This window comes from Osmia bicornis, chromosome 1 (assembly GCF_907164935.1).
Source record: "Osmia bicornis bicornis chromosome 1, iOsmBic2.1, whole genome shotgun sequence".
In the NCBI taxonomy this organism is placed as follows: Eukaryota; Metazoa; Arthropoda; class Insecta; order Hymenoptera; family Megachilidae; genus Osmia; species Osmia bicornis.
In genome coordinates, this window is record NC_060216.1 from 12,086,294 (window position 1) to 12,106,070 (window position 19,777).

General features: G+C 43.5%; 1 protein-coding gene across 21 annotated transcripts in view; it reads left to right on the forward strand.

The window, feature by feature from the left end:
• LOC114876386 (MAP7 domain-containing protein 1-like) overlaps positions 1-19,777 on the forward strand; it is a 129,970-nt gene that overhangs the window by 81,364 nt on the left and 28,829 nt on the right. For 8 of the 21 annotated variants that reach the window (XM_029187798.2, XM_029187800.2, XM_029187801.2 and 5 more), the window contains exons 2-3: positions 2,761-3,271; positions 3,986-4,251. The exons of the other annotated variants lie outside the window; for them this stretch is intronic. In XM_029187798.2, the coding sequence (XP_029043631.1) occupies positions 2,979-3,271; positions 3,986-4,251 (559 nt within the window). In that variant the 5' untranslated portion in view covers positions 2,761-2,978. The remainder of the gene's footprint in view (positions 1-2,760; positions 3,272-3,985; positions 4,252-19,777) is intronic. 21 annotated transcript variants of the gene reach the window in all.

A 19,777-nucleotide genomic window follows, 5' to 3' on the forward strand; every position in this document is an offset into this window, starting at 1 on the left:
TCAAATTGGATCAACCGGGAAACCTGGCCTGTCCGTAAATCCCTCAGGTGTCCCGTTGTTTCTTTAATTGATAGGATAATTAGTTTGCAACTGAAATGGACATCGTTGCAAAACTACGATATTCGTTGACGTCTAAATAGGTGCGTAGTTTGGGGAGAAAAATACCTCGACGACCAGGTGGAAATGAAGCGATGGATTACGCGTCTTCCATGAATGTCTCTGCACGCGTCAGACGTCAGAAGAACGGTACCATTGTGCTCCGTTTCTAAAGCTGACGGAAGCTCGATGATTTGTTCGTCGCGCCGGCTGGCAAGGCCGGCTAGTCGATGAGCCTGTTTTTAGCCGAACGTGTAAATTACCCATCTTCTATGCAAATGGCGTCTTTTCATTTTCTTTATTCTATATCCAACTTTTAACGCTTCAGGTGTCATTTCCAACTACCATATCTCTAATTTAATTTTAAAATCACTTATATTAATTTAATATTTCTTACGCTAATTGCAATTTAAAAATGAGTAACTTTACACCCTATCGACCTATTTCGTGTTCCACGTGTCGCAATAGCTGCCATTGCCAAGAAACAAGTTTCTCATTAATTTCGTAGAAGATCCAAGAGTCATGCGGTTTTGATGGTACATTCCCGGTCGTGTATATCATCTGCCAGCAGTCGCAGTGGTTGGAAACGGTACTTCTGTCGTACAACGGGTTACAATTACCCGCGATTTGGGATTTCCATTAGGTAGGGAGGGTCGACCATCCTCCGCAATTCGGTGGATAAGGGCCAGGCTCGGAATGATCGAAAAGCATCGTTATACTCGTTAACGCGGCCACGTCAGAACTCGATAATCCGATGATCGTTTCACGCGTGCTCGTAATTACCATGGAAATTAACAGTAGAGGATTGTCGTAACGTTTTTCCACGTTAGCGTGACGTTGGCGGCGTCGTTGCAATGGCGTGCGACAGCGTTCGCTGCCTTAATTAATCCAGATTGATTCGAGAACGAGAACGAGATTGGTTGCCGTGAAATTTCACGCGTTTCGAGAGCAATTTCCACGGGATACAGTTTTCGAGATACTTTTAAATGATCGCGGTTCGAGAGGTATCTATCCAGGCTCGGAAACGACGATCGGAAACGCGTGCATTGTCTAACGCATCGATGGAACGGATTAAATCGACAATTGTCTCGAGAATTTCCAGGCAAGTGGCGTCCCGATAGAGACACCCATCGCGCGTGGACGATTATCGGCCAGCAGATAACGGCTTTGATTACCGTAACGTGTTGCAGCTGCGATTCAACGATTTTCTAGTGCACCGGTATCCCCATTGGCAAATAATTCTTCTCGTTCGATCAGTACAGCTATGATGAAGTATCGTTTTCCACTGCTTTGCGTGTCTACCGTATTCCTGAATTAATTGTGTCGTTTATCGAAATTTTAGTGGACACGCGAGATCGTGTCTTGAATTCATTGTTGCGATGTCGACTATAAAATAACCTTAGCGATTCACAGTGGTTTTCGAACGACGCCTTTTTACCGTCGATTGCTCTTCCACCTGCATCGTGTTCACATATTTGCTTTCACCCGTCCACTTCGGTCGATTTCGTTTGTTCGTATTTAAACAACTCCGAACAAAAACGAAGTCCAAATACCGTGGCTACTGCAGCATCAACGTAACCCGACCCGTTTGCATGTTTAAACAGACAAAGAAAAAAAAAAGGATTTAAAACGGAGTTAAACTACGATGAAAGTTCGTCGCGTTAATTGTAGAGCGTATCGACGCGCAAAGTATTTCCATCAGGACGTGGGATTAATAGCTCGGTTGAAATTGCACTGGCATAATGTAAACCAGCCGATGCACTTCCGTGCACGATGGTGGGCCGTGCTTTGTTCGCCAGGCTTACGATAGCTCGCCTTGTCAAGGCTGTCGTGACGGTAGGGTTGCCCGTAAATTTTCAAACAGCTGGCAACTGGCCAGACATTTTTATTATAGCCCACGCCTCGCGTTAACGTTTCCTAGTCCTCCTCGCTAAATAACACCATTTCCCATAGGCGCGTGTTCGTTCCCCTTTTACTGGTGTTTTGCGATCGCTTCTGCCAACCAGCCGAGGTTTATGGGGAGAAACCGAACTCGAGGAACTCGATCGGATTCCCTCCCTTGTCCGGTTGTCTCGTAAACGCGTTTATTCTCTGCTAGAATTTGTAAGGTTGTCGGTGAGGCGAGTAAATCAAAGCGTGTAAAGTTTTTATCAGGCGCTATCGTGCACGCTAATAGCGTTTCAACCCTTCGTTGGGTTACGTTTCCGTGGTCGTTAAACGGAACTTTTTGTTGCCTTCAACGAGGGTACCTCTCTGAGACTTTATCTGATTACACGAAACTTGGATCGTTCTAAAATTAACCCGTTGATACCCATAGTTGGCTTAACACGTTCGTGGCCGAACCGGAGAAGCGAGGCGGTCACTGTGTGACTGACATGACGTAACGTTTAAGCGTTAGCGATTGAACACGCAATATCGCGTGAGAAGGACGTTCAGCGTTGACAATCGAGCACGTGATATCGAGTCAGTTTCGTGGATAGTTGATGGTTATGGAGGGAGAGTTGGTAGGAACGATGGAGAAGAAACTGTTGTTAAATGTTCATTGACTAGAAATTGAAGCGTTGAAAGACTGTCAGGACTCTTAAAGGCTCGTTTGGATAAAAGAGCAGTTCCCGAGATTCAAACTTTCCTAAACACTTGGTTGATAAATCGAAATATCCTCAGGTCTAGACGCGACGAGTAACGATGTAGTGTCGAACGGATTTATCGCAAGGGTGGGTCTACGGGTTCCCGACGAGCATGATCGGTCGCGATCGTGGATCGTGAACCAGCTCGAGCAAGGACTTTGCACGTGCCAGCTAGTTAATCGAGCTTCGTTAACGAATAAACATAGAAGAAGGTCGGAGGTGGTCCGCGAGGGCCCCGGCCATGGGGGAGGCAGCATGTTCTCCGAGCTGTGCAGGGAGACTTTGCGGAAGGCAGCCGTGTGCTACAGTTCTGGTCGTGCAGGAAGTCCATCACCATCGCCACCAACGTCTCCGCCGCCATCTCCCGCCAAAGAAGCAAAGACTACTGCCAACGTTGACCTGGCAAATGTCCGTGACACCTGCCACGAGACCAGAGAATCAGGGACCAGCGGAAGAAGATCGCCGCAACCGTCGTCGTCAGGAACGTGCACGGAGTTCCGTGACTACACTGGAAGGAAATCACCCACCTACTCAAACGAGCCCAGGGAGTACGTTTACGAGCATCGTAAAACCTCTGTCTACTGTACGATGACACCTCGTTGTTTTCTCATTTGAACGCTTTACTTTTTATTTTTATAGCCTTTAAACTATTTATCGTTCGTCTGTGAATTGTTTTACGATACCACTTAGCACACAGTAACAAACGTTTCTAAATTTCAAATCGTCTAAAAATTCTCCGCTGTAAAAAAATCCATAATGTAAAAAAATTTTCCATTTAAACAATTTCTCGTCTCATTAATAGTTAAGGAACAACGCGACTGTCACACTTAAGCACGGCCACCCTGTATATCTACAATTCTCTCCATTTTCATCTCGTACTTCGTACTTGACTTTAGAAGCTTTTCATCCCTCTCTTTGTTTATTCTCAAATACCATACGCAGCCTGTAACTACATTATCTCATAGACTAAAGTTCGAGCTTAATGCACTACATTCCAGTTTACATTCCAACTTACATCACAATACCTACCCTTCCGGATGTCCTATCAACTTTAGAATAACACTGCAATTTCCATAAAACGAGATTAGTTCCGCCGCTGGGTTACCGTGCGTCGTGATCGAACCACGAGGCGTCATCGCGACAGAGGAAATCGATCGCGGCACCATTCAACTTCCTGTCCAATTTGATGTTCGTTAACGATCGAATTGGCCGTATATTGGTCGATCGTAATCGTAAACGTATTCCCGTCACGGAATTCCCAGGAAACGTACGGCGATGCCCACCGATTTCGGGAAAAGATTGTACTGCCTCGAGGCAAGGGAGGGGAAACGTAGCTCGTTTCCGGCGGACTCGAGGGACGGACGATCACTGTCCCCAGAAAAGGGACGACAGTACGAAGACAACAGGGGATCAGCTAGCGGAGGATTCGAGTATGGCCGGCCAGACTCGAGGCTCGGTAGAAAGTCCCCTGGGTCGTCAGGATCGTCGCCTGAACCAGAGGACAACTCCTCAACTTCTAGCGACGAAGGTATCGTTTTTTTGTCGTCTCCAGTTGTTTTTTTTTGTTTTTTTTACCTAGCCTGCGCATAGACACATAGAGTTTTAGATAAGTAAAAGGGTATTCGACGTGTTTAATGTCGCGTGGGTTACCAATGGCTCGCGAATTATTAAACTCTCATTTTTTACTACGATCTACACAGAGAAGAAAATAAGACGGGAATAGACTAAGTGAGGTAATTTAATTACAACTCCACTTAGTCAGTAAAGCGAAAGCTGAAAATATCCTACGTATTGACAATACATTAGCCTTCCTCGTACAAAAAGCATCATCGTTCCCCGGGTAACCGTGCAAGTAATTACATTGAATAACTTGTTGGCCCTGTATTCGTTGTCGATACCTACCGTAATTAACGAAGAAAATCGAGTTTACCAGAGAACCGGTGGTTGCAACAGTTCCATCCAGGCAAATTAGCGAGCCACAGACGCACGGTAGAGAATCTGGAAAGTTAACGAGGTACGCCCGTGCGTTTTCCTGAACGCTTCTAAAACACTGTATGAAGGGAACGACAAATATTAGATTAGCGAGCGATGGTTAGGAAAGATGGTGAAAAAAATTCTAAGCACCTACGAGCCTAGCTTCGTTTGCCTTCCTTTCTCGGCTAGGGTGGCGCAAGTTGCGTTGGAAAAAGTGGGCAACAACCGCAGGGAACACGTATTCGCGAGTTTGCCCTCGCTTTCTGCATTTCGAACCACTATGACTCGGGCTTTTACTTCGCTAACGCGATTTTCGTCGACTCGCGGGACCTCCCGTTGGGATAAGAAGCTTTTAGGATGCCAAACAGACACCGAAGCTTCCATTTAGGAGAACGCAACTTCCTGAACGTTGTATATAATTCTGTTAAAACGAGAAAATGTAACAGTCGGTCTGTCGTGTCGAAAGCTTAAACAGAGAAGAGATCACAGACAGTTTAACCTTCCATCAACTTTAAGACGCTCTTTGATACCTCCTTCAGAAATTCGTTTGCGAAAGAACATTGCGATTTACCGCGACACCGAACGATCCGGAAGTTCTTCTCCCACCGTGTTCTTTGTTAAACTTCCACCGACTTTCCTTCCTTTTATCGAGCTTTCCGTTAGCGGGTCTCGCCTCGAGAATTTACCCCGTTGCTAGAAGTAACGCCGAAGAATTTCGCTTCACAAAACTACCAGGGAAACTGGCCGACCTCTCAAAGCGTTTTACGAATGAATCCATTACCGAGCCTTCTTTAAGTACTGACATTTATACTAACCCGCTAGACACTTCTACTTAACCAGTAGCTTACATTCTAAATAACTTTCTTTATTTGATACCTCGTTTGAAAAATTGTGCATTTATACTGCATGGTGCTTACAACCATTGTTTTACCATTTTTTTTCTTTTTTTCATACCGTGCGAATGGCAGATCCATTAAACATCATGCTTTGTTCCATAAAATTTATATTTTTATTAAAGCTTAAAAACGACGCAATTTTCTCGAAACTCTTTTATTATCCGGTTCCGTAATTAAACGATATTAAAACCGTACACGTCACGAGCATCGTCGATTCTCGTCGAAACAAATCATTTTTGATATTTATTCGATCGAGTCCGGATAGAATTGGAATTGGGCCGGTACAATTCAACGTCCATCGTGTTCGAGCGAAGCGATGCAAAATTTTGCCACGCCATCGATGCTTGTTTGGCCCAATTTTTCGCCGGGGAACACTTGGCAACTTTCGGCAGTTTCCACCAAATGAAACGCAAAGTTTCGATACCAAAACCTTCCTTTTACATCGAACCGGCGACCGAACTTTTTCTTCTTCGTTATTCCTCGCTACACGACTATGGTGGCTCGTTCCGACGAGTAGTTTCCGTTTTTCGCGGTCCAAGAAAAACACGACAAAGTTTTCCAACGTAGGTATACCTACGTTTCTTTGAACCGTGTCTTATCCGAACTGATTGTGAAAGATATTCCGAGTTGTCGAACAATTTTTTTTCATCACCACTGGACGATGTTTGAGTATCGATTTTGGCTGGTAATCACGAGGATTATGCGGAAGTGAGAGACACCGTGTGCCGAGGGAAATCAATAATATCGTGGACGATGATGCGCCAAGATGTGCGATGAAATCGTTCTGTAATTGCTCGCTTACCGAAATGGGATCATAAAAGTTCCTGGACTACATTTATAGCGATACGTTCAACGTATACGCTGCTATGCAGATCGTTAACTTTTTCTGTGGAGTATTTCGGATTTTTGTTCGCGAAATAGAGGGATGGTTTTTCTGCGGTAGAATTTGAGCAATTTTAACCCTTTCAGGACGGAGCATTCTTAAGCTTGCACAGAGTATTATTAATTTAAAGTAAAAAAAGTACTACATAATTGCAACTTTCAAAGCATATATTATAAATTTTTGCACTTATAACTGTGTTTTTTAATCAAAAATATAATGCAGTATTTACGGAATTATAAATTACTATGACAATTATCAAAGGGTTACAGTAAAATATTACATGAAAACATTATGAATCTAATTGGCAACCTAATGTACTCTTAAACTAGAGAAGCTCGGCTTTATTTCTGTTAAAACATTACCGCAACAGCTCTCAGGAGAAGATTATCGCTATTATTCCTTCCTCGAGACAAAACGGTCTCGCCAGACCAAGATGAATCGTCGAAAAGAAAGCGTGTTCGTTTTCCAGCCGACGCTTGCACTTAAATTAAAACGACACCATTCCATCTCTTGCGAGGCTACGCGCGACCAGCCACGCCGTCAAAACGTTTTTCCAGTCTGGGAAGTGAACGCGAAGATAAGAGTTGTAATAAAATTACTGTCAGATTATTTTGATGATCAATGCTGGTGATTAGAGTAACTGTTTCGGAAGCGAGTTATTGGACGATTATGGTAAAGAAAACGGGTTGTAAGAAGGGTATTGCGCTACGAGTCGTTACACACCCTGTAATAAAACGAGCATGGAGGAGGAGCAACTATGGAAGGTAGTGAATTATGGGCGGCAGCAGGTTGGTCGGCTGGATGTAATGCGGTCTCGCAATGCGGTATAGCAGTTTCCGACGATTTGCGTCGTTTAACGAACCTACTTCCGTCCGTACTTTCATCGATCGACGATTCGTCATAATCCAACCAGACGGAAGTGTGTTAAAACGTCCTGGCAGCCATCGTTGAGAGCTCTTTCCAGCTACTGGATCATCATGTTTGTTTTGACAGGACGCGTTCTCTTTGGAACACAGATTCTTTCTACGCTGCTATCGAATGTTCATCAAAATTATTCAGAATTTCTATCGAAGAGCGAAAGAAAACAGTCTTATAAATGATGTAACCAGCATGGATAAAGGTATTAATAATTGTTTGCGTGTACGTAATCCTTCCGTTGGAAGGACCAAGAAATTCCAAGAGATATCCTCCAAACCTTCCTTCGCAAACAATTTCCACCATCCTACGATCGTCGAATCCCAGAAGTTTATCGTTGTCGCAAGTTCGTGACCGATGGAATTCTAGATCCATGGTTGCCATGGATGAGGAAAGATATCGGCTCCTCCCTTTCACGGACTCCCTCTCGAAGTCCAAGTTTCCAGTTGATCGTGGGAACGCGACAGGGGATGCGATTGATCCCTCATTCGCCACAGGTGGAGGAGCTTCTTCCGAAGAACGTTACCCGTGCAATCGGCGCAGGTGTGTTTGCCTGCCGTTCCGTGGAGCTCTGTTTACGTAACGCGGTGGATTTCTTTTACGGGTATCTTTCCCCGAAGTAGGTTGCAGAGAGAAAATGAAAAAGATAGAAAGTAGAGTGAGCATAGGTCTATGAAATCCTCGCATCTGAGACGATCTTCAGGACTGAGCACGCTTTGCGCTCTTTTCTCGCGGTTTCCGTATCCTTTGAAAGGTTCGTTTCACTCGGGTAAACACCTTAGGATCGATATCCTTTGCAGCGTTATCGATACCCCTTTTTAATTGCATCCCGCGCCTATAATCCTCAGTTAATCGCTCTAATCGCAGTCGTCGAGAGAGAGATTAGAGTCCGTGACACGTAATCTTCGTGCTTCGCGATGCCCTTCTACCTTGTACAGTTAATATGATGAAGGGACAGAAAAAGGCTTTATCTCGAGATCATCTGCCAGACTCGTCAGTGGGGCTGACGACAGACGATCCCTGCCCTAGACGCCTATAACCCCGTTTTTCGGAAATCATGCCGGGTGACCGCCAGTGAGAACGGACTCAATCCCGCTGCCACCTGGCGGTTGCCGACCCGAGTTAAGGGCCTCCGGAGATACTCAGCGCCTTCCCCTTCCACTAAATGTCTACAATGATATTAATTACATCGAATTTGTCGAGCTGATTGACCCCCGCCTGTTAAATGTCAACTGGAGGATCCTCCGGTCCGCATGCCGTCGGTCATTCGAAGCATGGATCGAAGCAAATGTCAGAACGGTTTCTCTCTCGTAGGAGGGACGGATCGAGGGGTCATTCCAAGGATGCTTCTGGCAATGGAAAGCAATAAGTCGGTGTAGTCGGTGTCGACGATAGGAATCGCTGACTTCGGTCTGGCTTCTTCGAGACGAGCAAGTTGTTGACGGTGAAGAGGGAAATCTTTTCTTCCGCTGCCGCGACACTCGAGCCGCAAAAGTGCCGAAGCTGCCTCGCGGCTTGCCAACTTGAAACACTCGAGACCCGCTTCACGGCTTTGCTTTCGTATACGCGATTTGTCTTCCCTTTTTTTCCATCCATCCTCTTCGTTCCTCGTTTCACCGGAACTGGTACCATTTTCGTAAAGCTCTCGCCACCTGCCCGGAATCCCGGAGTTCGCGACACTTCGAGGTGCCATTTATCTGTGTTTCCAATCAGTTTCTCCGACACTTAGAAATGATCGGTGGTTCGTATATAAATTCTCGTAAGCTGTCGCGACATTTTGGGAACAGAAGAACCCTTTGATCACGATGTATTTATCGGCGAGTGAAGCGAACCGCCAGTTGGGTCGCGATGATATTTTCTATTCTTTTGTACAGCAATGATAATAAAAGGATTTTATTAATTTTTCTTTGTTTTTCTGTTACAGGTGAGTACTTGACCAAGTGATCACCAGGTTCGTTTAATATCTATGAAACAAGAAACGTTGACACAGGTAGGAAACAACGAACTAAAAACGAGTAGGTACTTACGGTATACAGAAAATTCTGTCCGTCCCACTAATCACAGTTGGAGATCACTTTTACGTTTTCATCGAGGTACTTGCGCGTTTTTTCGCTCGTTCGCCATTCTCCCAAATTAAAAGAGTTCTTCGCCTTTCCTGGCGGCAGTCGATTCTTGGCAAGTGCCCGCCAGACTTCTTCGCTCGACGACTCGATTGTTGGCTCGTCTTCGCGTTCTCCTTGGTTTTTAACGAAACGGAGAAGAATGCATTGTGTTTGCGCCGCTTTAGGACACTATGCACTACCCGCAGACGAACAGAGCATCGTTTGGTAATTGGAGCAAGCCCGGCGAGAGTACCAATTAAACTTATATCTCGTTGATGTCTTCATTGTCGCTGGTGAATGCGGTCGCGTGCCTGGATTCCCGGGCTAAATGACTTTCCCGCTCATTGATTCGGTAACGATTATCTTCCGGTGAACATTTTTTCGTCGCGCCCGCTTTGCTCGTCGGATAATCGCGCGTTTTAAATGAATTTTTCAAGCTTCCACTCAACCAACGATCGAGTTGTGTTCTTAAGACGGAATAAACGTTGCTTTATCGCGAACCGTCGAATGTCAATTAGACTTTCATGACCCGTATAATTTAAATAAATGAACAAAAACGGGAGCAAAGTCTGACGTAAATTGATACTATGACCGAATTGCACGGAAGCTAAATGAACAGCAAAGAATATTTTTTTTTCCTTCAATGTAAATATACTCTATTTATATCTTCTGGATGATTCTATTCCATCTTGTCCTATTCAATGTCTCGATTGAATCCTCGCACGCTCGCACGCGTTACGTCTCAGAACTGTAACTAATCAAAATCAGCTGGCTTCCGTTCTGAATCGTGGTAATTGCTAATTGCAGATGGATGCATGAATGCATCCCACGTATCTCACGAAATACACGAATAGATGGTACAGAGCTTCTTCTCCTAGTATTTGCCGATCGATCGATCGATGGCGGATGCATTTCGTTAATAGTTTCCTTCCTTTGATTAGTGGCATTTATATATCGAGGATGACCCAGAAATCTCTCGGTTAGAAGCTTTCAGATTTTCAGCCTCAACTATTTCCAGACCACTCGCTCAACTCTGAATCTCCTCTTTTATTTATTTATTTATTTACTTGGAATTGCAAAAGCTTTTACAACAATGACTGTTGCATTGTCCGCTAGGATCATTGTTAATCTTTCCGTGACTACAGCGAGTAAGTCTTGCATACAGGATCATGTATTCTTTATTATTTTTCCGCTTCGTGTTTCCTTGTTTTTGCTATTACTATCCCAGTGATGTGCTTTCAGATTCTGAATATTTAATATTGAAAATCTAAGGAGCTTAGATGGTACTCTGTTTCTCTGGTATTTTTAGCTTTCACGATTTCTCCGATAAAAAAAGATTACATAGTCGCGTTCGTTACTTCCGGAAGATCGATCAACCAAGAGACCCCATCTGGTCGGAGTTTCATCGTCGACGCGCATCTTCTGCCCGGCGTTTTAATTAAATCCGACTCGGGCACAGAAGGGTGCGTGTTTCGATGCCTGGAACGTGCCTAACGTCTCCCCGTCGCTCGTTCCGTCCGCACTCTCGTCGCTTTACTCGCGCGGGGCGGTTTCCGTGACGTTGACGAGAGTGCTCGTCGTGACTGACGCGGTGAAACGCATTCGAAAGCCAAGGAACAGACATCAAAGATGTGTCACGACAACGTGCCCTCGTTGCTTGACCGGCAGACTGTGCAAGAAGTGGGCTCGTATTGTAAATCAGTCTGGCGCATACGTTACTATCGTCTAGGATGCAGAAGAGTAGCCGGGAAATTTCAGGAATGCACGGTTCACAGAGACAACTTACCAGTCTCGTTTGACGTTGAAGAATACTTGAAAAGTAACGTTAGAAATCTATTTCAGTTTGAAATTTGTACTTTCGGTAAGTTCGAATTAATGTACCTTTCTACGCGTAGAATAGTGTAGATTCCAAGTTACATAAGCTGCTTAAAATTAATTTAGTTCGTAATATTAGGAAAGTTAGTGACTTCTGATATTAAATTAACTAAACTAAACGTTTAGTTAGAGAGAAGGAAGATGAAAGGGTGATTAGAAATGTTCAAGGTACTATAATAAGTGAGCGAATATAAAATTTGCAATTAAAATGCATAAAATTTCAGCAATTACGTTACCCTCGATTAATGTATCCTCGCGGGGATTTAGTTGATCCTTTCAATGGCCGAACGAGGCGCTGTTTTATAACGAAGCCAGAGGAAGGGATCGCTTAAATAAGAGGGATGAAAAAGTGGCGCGATCCCGTAAACTTGATAAATACCAGTGACGTAACGAAATAATCGTGATAGCGAATTAAGGTGAAACGTTAGCCGTAAATTCTCACGCGGCTACCGGTAGATGGTTATCTATCATTGCGAGCCGGTGCAATCTGTTCCGCATAACAATTACCGAGAATATTTTTTTTCCTGGAGTTATCAATCATTTACGTAACACGGAGAGAAGCCAGAAACGCGTTATGCTATTCGTAAATAAAACCCGGTTGATTCGCAAACAGATGTACGAGTCTGTTCCAGCAATTTTTGATTAAAGAGCCACTGTGACAGTGTAATTAACCCTTTCTTCGTTTTCAATCACTGATGAATAGCTCCTTACCCTTTCTGATTTCTCTCAAACTCATTTCGTTCGATTTTGTGGACTTTAATCTCTTGTCCAGGCGGTCGTTAACCCAGATGAAGAAGAGTTTGCCTGCCTTAATTTCGTCCTCGTTTCTTCCTCGACTTGGCATTATTTTTGTCGAGGAACGCCAGCCCGGCTCGCCTTGACAAAAGATTTCGCGGCAAAACGCGGTCTTATCAACCGTTCTGGCTGCAATTACTCCGAGAGAAAACGAGAGAAATAGGATGTTCGAGGCTCTGTTTCCTTTCTCCTTGAAACGAGCCAGAAACAACGCGGTTTTCCGCTCGGATGCTTTCAGTCATTCTTGTTAACGCATTGGCAACCATCAACGACCACACAGATGATTATTACCGCAGAAATTCCGAACTGTATTTCCTTTGCTTGTAAAAATATTGAAATTCGTATTTTCTTTCAAGATAGTAGTTTATTTCCTTTTTTACTCGCTCGTTATTAACCACACGGGTCGATGTCAACTTATTCTTGTACGTCAAGATGATCTACTTTTAATGCAAGAGAGGCAAGAACATTGGATCTCCACGTTTCCAAGCGACGGACACACACGAACGTGTGTCTCGCAGCTGTGACGTGTACATACAAGTGTGTCCACGCATGTTAAGCAGAAAGAGCAAGAGCAAAGGACCCCAGACTGCGGTCGGAGTTACTATGCAAGAGAATTTCATTACAAGTCCCATGTGAGCAACGTCCGAGAGCAATATCTGTTGCAAATCATTCGAACGATCTCTGCCTGTTATTACTTCTCTCGTATCCTGACCCAAAATACCATGAATCTGATATCGATCCCACTCAAACCTCGCAATTACAGGAGCCCTCTCAAAGGACGTGTGATTTCACGAAACGAGAATATTCATTTCCCTGCGATCCTACGTTTGGCTTCTGTAAATTAACCCCTTTACATATACAATGTTGTTTCAGCTTACATTAATCATCTAGTTGTCATTTATAGGTGGAATCATAATCAAAATAGAGCCTAAAATTAAATTAAAATTATCTCTGTCCCAGCAGTTCACTATTTTTTTTTTTTTAACACTTCCTATTAACGCTTTAATTTAATTAGAATGAAATTCTTCAAAATCTGAGGAAATTCTCACTGAAGGTATTTTTCGCAAACAAAAACCTCTCTACCATGAAACCATACTTGCTCGAAGCTCGTTCGCTAAGTGAAATTTCCCTGCTTCTCGTCCGTTCCTTCTCACGACGGACTGGCATTCCAGATTTCCAGCTGTTATTCCGTCTTTTTAACGTAGCCGACGTTCGTGGATCTACTCTGCGAGTCCATTAGCTTTTTTCATACTGGACGCTTTCTTGCTGGACTTTTCTACTTGGACTGGATTTCTCTTGTGTCCACATCCTCTATTCGTCTGACACCTTAAGACCGCTTCTACTGATACGAACTATCGCAGGGAAAGAAATGTGGAGGAATGTAGAGAAGCATGGTTTTATTAAAAAATAGTTTCCCAAAATTCTTGTCGTTGATTCAACGTATCAAACGTCGTTCTGTCTACGTTTTCAGTCGGCAATCGGTTGTCGCCCAGCAATCCTCGATCGTCGAGCGCGGTTATTAGTATCGACACTGGCAATCATTCTCGTAAACGATTCACAGTCTAGCCCCAAAGGGGGGGATATTGTGCTGCGGGATATTGCGATCCAATCGTACGTAAAAATCAGCCTCGATGCTCGTCCGATACTTTTTCATTTCAATGATACTTTCCAGCACGGTTGACCCTTCTCATACTTCTATCGACGACCTATCCAAAGCGATATTCGACGAGTCCGTGTGCCGAGGATCTGGTAAAAGTTCGCACGACCGCTTTCTGAGATTCTGATCAGAACAAGCGACGCGGTGATCCGGTGATTGGTCGTAATTTATATGTAGATTGTGTATGGAGCTACCTCTACTAACGAATTTTCGTGGATACTGTGCTCTGCATATTTACAAGCCTCTTTAGATCTTCTTTCTACCTGATATTGCCTCTCTTCTTTATTTTTTTTTTTTTAAACATAGTACACTTCGTTTCTGCGGGACAATGATAAAGTTATAAACCGATCAAACGAAAGCGGAAAATGAGCGAGATGGATGTGTAAGAGTATTATATTGTGGAACCAGTGTGATAGCGTTTCTTTGCTATTTTATATTACCTCAATTTTTCAAGGTGTCTGGTTCTCAGGATTCGATTTACGGAGAGCTTCGTTTCTTCTCGCACTTTGCTCATAAATAAGGGAAACCTTGCCGCTGGAGGGAGATTCATAAAGCCAGATCAATTTCCGCAAATCGTGAGAAACCGCGGCTTATTTTTCAAGTAATCGAGTACAATTGATTTAACTTCTTATTTATTTATGATATTTACAGAATCCATAAAAAATGGGAACTGAGATCCCAGGAATTTAGAACCCGTATCTCTTGCACTGGTGTACCATTTAACCATTGTCAGTTGAAAGATACAAGGATTCAGGAAGGATGGAGAACAGAATAGTTGGAGTAGACCCGAGCCTTTTGTGTCCCTAATCAGTTACTGTCCACCATACTACCCCTGTCGTTCTTCTTCCCATGATCCCTCCTATTGAATGGACGTTCAGATTTTACATGGATGTTCAGATCCCACATACGAACGATGGTGTCTCACGTATAAGAGTGCCATCGAAACGTGCGATCCATGGTGACACCATTAATCAGTCGGCGAGGGTAGCAGGTGGAACAGTGTGCCATTTGGACTTGGCTGGCGCAGCAGACCGTCTACCGTTCGCCACCGCGATGCTAATGACCCGACAAATGTTCTGATTGTCCTCTATCATCGAGCTGATCTTTCACTGAACAGCGAATCTTGATAAACGACCTTGATCACAATGAATCGAACTTTCAACGGGGAGTAATTTAGCGAGCCGCTTGATTGTCCGCTGCTTCTTTCTCGAAGAGTATCTTCCGATTTGTAGGTCAAATGAGAGCTTATCAGCTTTATGGTCCGTGTGCTTCATTTTATTGCAGCGCAATTATTGCGCCGCTTCTTGCCCGTTGTCGCGAGCTTTCGTTTTTATCGGTGACCTTTTTACGGGATCTGTTCGCGAGATACCGGGCTTGAAGTATTGTCCGTTGCACTTCGGGGCAAACGAATTACACGGGACGAAAGAAATTGTGGTACGGCACCTGGGAGGAGTTCAATTTACGAGAGTAATTCGAAGAACTTGTGTAAATATGCTCGTATCTGATTTGGCACTAATTTGTTCGACGGTATTCTCTTTACTGATAATTGTAACATTGAGTTTCGATAAATGAAAAGAATGCTAGGGCTATTGCGATATGTCAAAACGCATGGTGTATTCGTCACGGAAATATGCCGTGCACGTTCGCGTTATTAAGCTCTGATTTACATCAAGAATTCAGGGTCGTATGCGTGTCTTTGGGGGCAAGTTACAAGGGACAGAAACAATTGGCCTCGCAATTACACGACACAAAGGGACTGGCGGGACGAGACTGAGACAACGAACAATGCGTTTTCGAGCTTTTCCACGTGTGAGCGACTCGACGAGAGAGCAGGGATTAGCGTTTATTCCTCAGAACGGAAAATTACGCGAATCATTTCTTCTCCCTCTCTCGCCTCTATTTTAATCAAGTGACCTAATTCTGGACTAACCCATCCCTCTTCATTCTGTCTGACCCGTTTTGTCTCGAAGACTCGGCTAGCAAGGAAAAAGGAGGAGCCTCTTAGGGTAGTGTCCCACCGATTGAAATCTTGCGACAATAGAAGTCAGAATGAGACCGGTAAGGTGAAGAAGCGATGGAAAAAGGGGATGGAAGGTCACCTTTGCGGGACAGGAGCTAAGTAATGGACGGTCTCATTGAGAATCGCCTCTTTTTTTCTCTGACTGTCCTCTTTGAGAAGGAAACGAGCAGTCTGGGCCGTAAATGAAAATCGAGAGTAATAATCTGAGCTTCCCTTATTGTAAGAAACTCTCCGCTGCGAATGGTCATTGCTTCTCGTTTGTTCTTTCTTTAACCCTTTGACTGTTCAGTTTGTAGAAAAAATACATTTTAGACCCTTTTAGAAGAAGTAGTCTAATGAAGAAATAGTCTAATAAAATTCAATAATTATTTATTTATTTAACGGGTAAGGTAGTAAAAAGAATGAAGAGAAAAAAAATAGAAAAATGAAAAAAGAAATGTTGAATAGATTTAGATATTATTTAGATTTTTATTTCAATAGATTAGCTTAATAGATTAGAATTTGATTAAACCGTTAAACAAAAAGAGATTTTTTAAAAGCGATATAATCCACGCTCCGATGAAAACTTTCAGCTTCATTTTTTTCTCGCGTTTACTTAACAGTTTCTCTCTCTTTCCGGCAGACTCACTTTTCGCGAGTGAAATGGCACAGACGACCACGTTTCATCCGTTTGAATTTCTGTTTCTTTGTTCGTGTTCGCGCTCTCGAGAACTTTCAACCCGTTTAAGGTAAATCCGTGAATATTGCACTGCGTGTGGTGCGCGAACTTTTTTCTTTCTATGGTGGAATTTAGAACGCATACACCTGCATGTATGCGCATGGCCTTTCTTCGTCCACCACTGAATAGGTGTTTGCGTTTGCGATTCGAACGAGAACGCACGAAATGGAAGGACCCCGTATCATTTTGATACGTTTGAAAAATCCGAACTCGTTGGCCAGAAATAAGCCTACCTTTGTTTTCGAAATACTCAACGGTACGCGCATAGTTTGCACGTTGCCTTTTTTCCTCGTCCACGATTTCATTTCATAACGAATCGTTTCTCGCGACGAAATGAAAACTGTGCAGCACAATTCGCGAGATTTTCATCGTCGCTCTATCGGAAGCGACAAAATCCATTCATCTTCACTTTTGTCGTTTGCAATTAATTTTCACCTTTCTCTCTTTTTCCCTTTTTTTCAGTTTGTTGCGTATTCCTTTTCAAATAGTATATTTTATAAACTTTCTACTTTCCGATTAATTATGAAACTAATTACCGAAGAGGCGTCAAAGGACTTGTTAAATTGTGCTTCGCTGGAAAGTCACTTTCAGCAAATTTTCTCGTCATAGAGAAAGGGGGATAAAGATTTTTTAACGAGGCGCGTCATCTCAGTGCAAATGGTTAATTATAAACTCTCTGCGTACGGGATGACAGTTTGTTCGTCGAGCAAAGATGACTTTCGCGTTACGATCCACACGTGGCACGTAATGAGAAATAGTCTGAAGTACCCTTTAAGCTTGTAGCCTTTCTTTACTCGCTAGAATGTTGCACACGGAGCGCTGGTCCCTCGACGAGCGTGAAGAGCAGCCTGAAAGCGTAGTAAGACGGCTTGTCACGAGCCTCATGACATTTATCTATGCCGGGAGCCATCGCGTGTCAGGTGCAAGCATCTGCAGTGATAAATGGTGCATCCCGCAAGAACAATAAGACGCCAGATGCAACTATTTTTTTTTTTTGTTCACCAACGCTTGGTCGACCGTGTTCATTGTCTGTAACATCGACCCAATTCGTTTTTCCTAGCGAATCTAACTTTGCCAAATTGCAATCGCGGCAAGAAATTTTGCATCGAATACGAATGTATACGATCACGATGAAAGTTTGTTACGTGAATGAAGTCTTCAACGTTAACGGCAGATTTTTCCTAATTAACGGTTCACGGAAAGCGAACTTAGAGAGAAAGTTTAATGATTAATATACATTTTCTCATTCAATTAAAATAGCCTGCATTCAAATGGTATCCTATGGAAATAGATGATTAGTCTTTTTCCCCTCGATGCTCGTTAACGCTTCCTCTTGATACATACAGTTGTTTCTTCATTCACGTAACAGTGGTTTTCACTGTTTCAAGAAACGTTCTTACTTGAGTTTATTTTCTCTTTTCCACTACAATTCGACCGAGCGCAAACTGTTCGCCACGGTAAACATTTAAAGGGCGTGCAAACGATTTCAACGCTTTCTCGAGTAGCAGGGAAAGCTGTCGCAATGGTAACTGGCAGCGTGGAAAACGTTTTTAGGTTGTTACTAATTTATTCAATTAAACGGACGTCCGAGAATCTGGCTAAAATTATTTAGCGTACGCGTTAACCGTCGTGAACGCGCGTGAAATGCAATTACATCGTAATTGAATGCACGTCAGTTTCGTGCTCTGATTCGGTTCCATCTTCTGACTACCTGTGCACCACGAGACTAAACGCATTGTCCTTTGAGGAGCGGACAAGTAATTTCATTCTGGGTTATACACGCGGACACTTGGTCTAATGGCTTATTTGCATCGGAAGCTTGTCCCGTGAAGTTCACTTGAGTCGCGCATTCATGTGTTACTTGAGCCCCTCAAGCTACTACAATAATTATGCACTGATACAATTTACGGTATAAATAGTCATTAATTTAGATGAACTCGTCAAGTTTCTTAATGATTTATTTAAAATTTCATAATTTTAATATAAGTTGGTTTACGCACACGTGTATCGTGTACAGTGAATAGGTTCACAATTGGAGTGCCATTAACGGAGGTTGTGACTGAACGATCGAAAGAGATCAAGGCCTGTTCGCAAAGTGCTCGTTTTATCGTTGGTCTAAAATTAAAATCGCTTAAAATCGTTAAAACCCGTGCATTACGGTGCCTTGCTCCATATCGTGCTACATTTTACGTGTTCGTAATAAAAAGGAGCTTAATCGGTCGGGGCCTGTCATTTCAACTCACGCGAGCATGAGAGCACAGCAGTTGAGCAACCTTTCTCCTCCGCTTCTTCTTCTTCTTCTTCGTTGTCGTCGTTGATTAAAATTTTCTTTGCTCCCGTTGCCTGCAAGGAACCCGATAAGCGACTTGTTTTTTTGGAGAGATCGATAGCCAAGAACGGAACCGTTCGATTAATGCAACCGGACAGACAGACTGTTGTACATGTCATCTTTATTTTTCGCGATAATTACATCAGCGAGCATTGCGGTATTCGCTTGGCTGGCCTCGCGCCCCACGGCGGTCGAAGTCATTCGATTCCTCTTGTTCCGACGAAAAATTCCTTTCGAAGAGTATCGATCGAGTGGCGTGGCTCGATTGCGGGATCTCGCAGATCGGCACAGACAGCTCCCTGGATCCTCGGATTAATTACTCGACAAGCAAGCTCATCGATCAACTCAGATGTACACTCCCTGTCTCGTGATTACTGTCAGGGAGTATTCATTGGTAAACTGAACGTCGTTGGGTATCCATTGATGATTAATCATTTTGATGATCATGTAAGAGGTTAATGATCCTGGAGAAATCTTCATTGGACTCGAGACCGAGTCTTATCGTGTTTTAATTAAGATCTATTCACGAATTTTAATTTATTTTAATTAATTTTGGCGAACTCCTTCGTCCTGTAATTCTATCGAGATAAAGTTTTCACCGACTCCTGGCTGTTGATAATTAAATTTCTCAAGTTTCACGGAGTTAGCATGATGCGACTTAAGCTGCTTTTCTTTTGGTCCAAAAAGGAAAGGGGATTTATGCGTCATTGGTAATTAGTTGGAACGTTAAAAGCACGAAGGGCAGCTGCGTTTTCTGCCGCGCCTCGACGCCGAAGAGTAATTAACCGGCGTTGGGTCCGATGAACCGAAACAATTCGAGTGGCCGGTGTCGTTGATTTAAATCAGCGTCGCGACGTCGGTTGCTCGGTGCTACGGCTGCGTGTCACGTA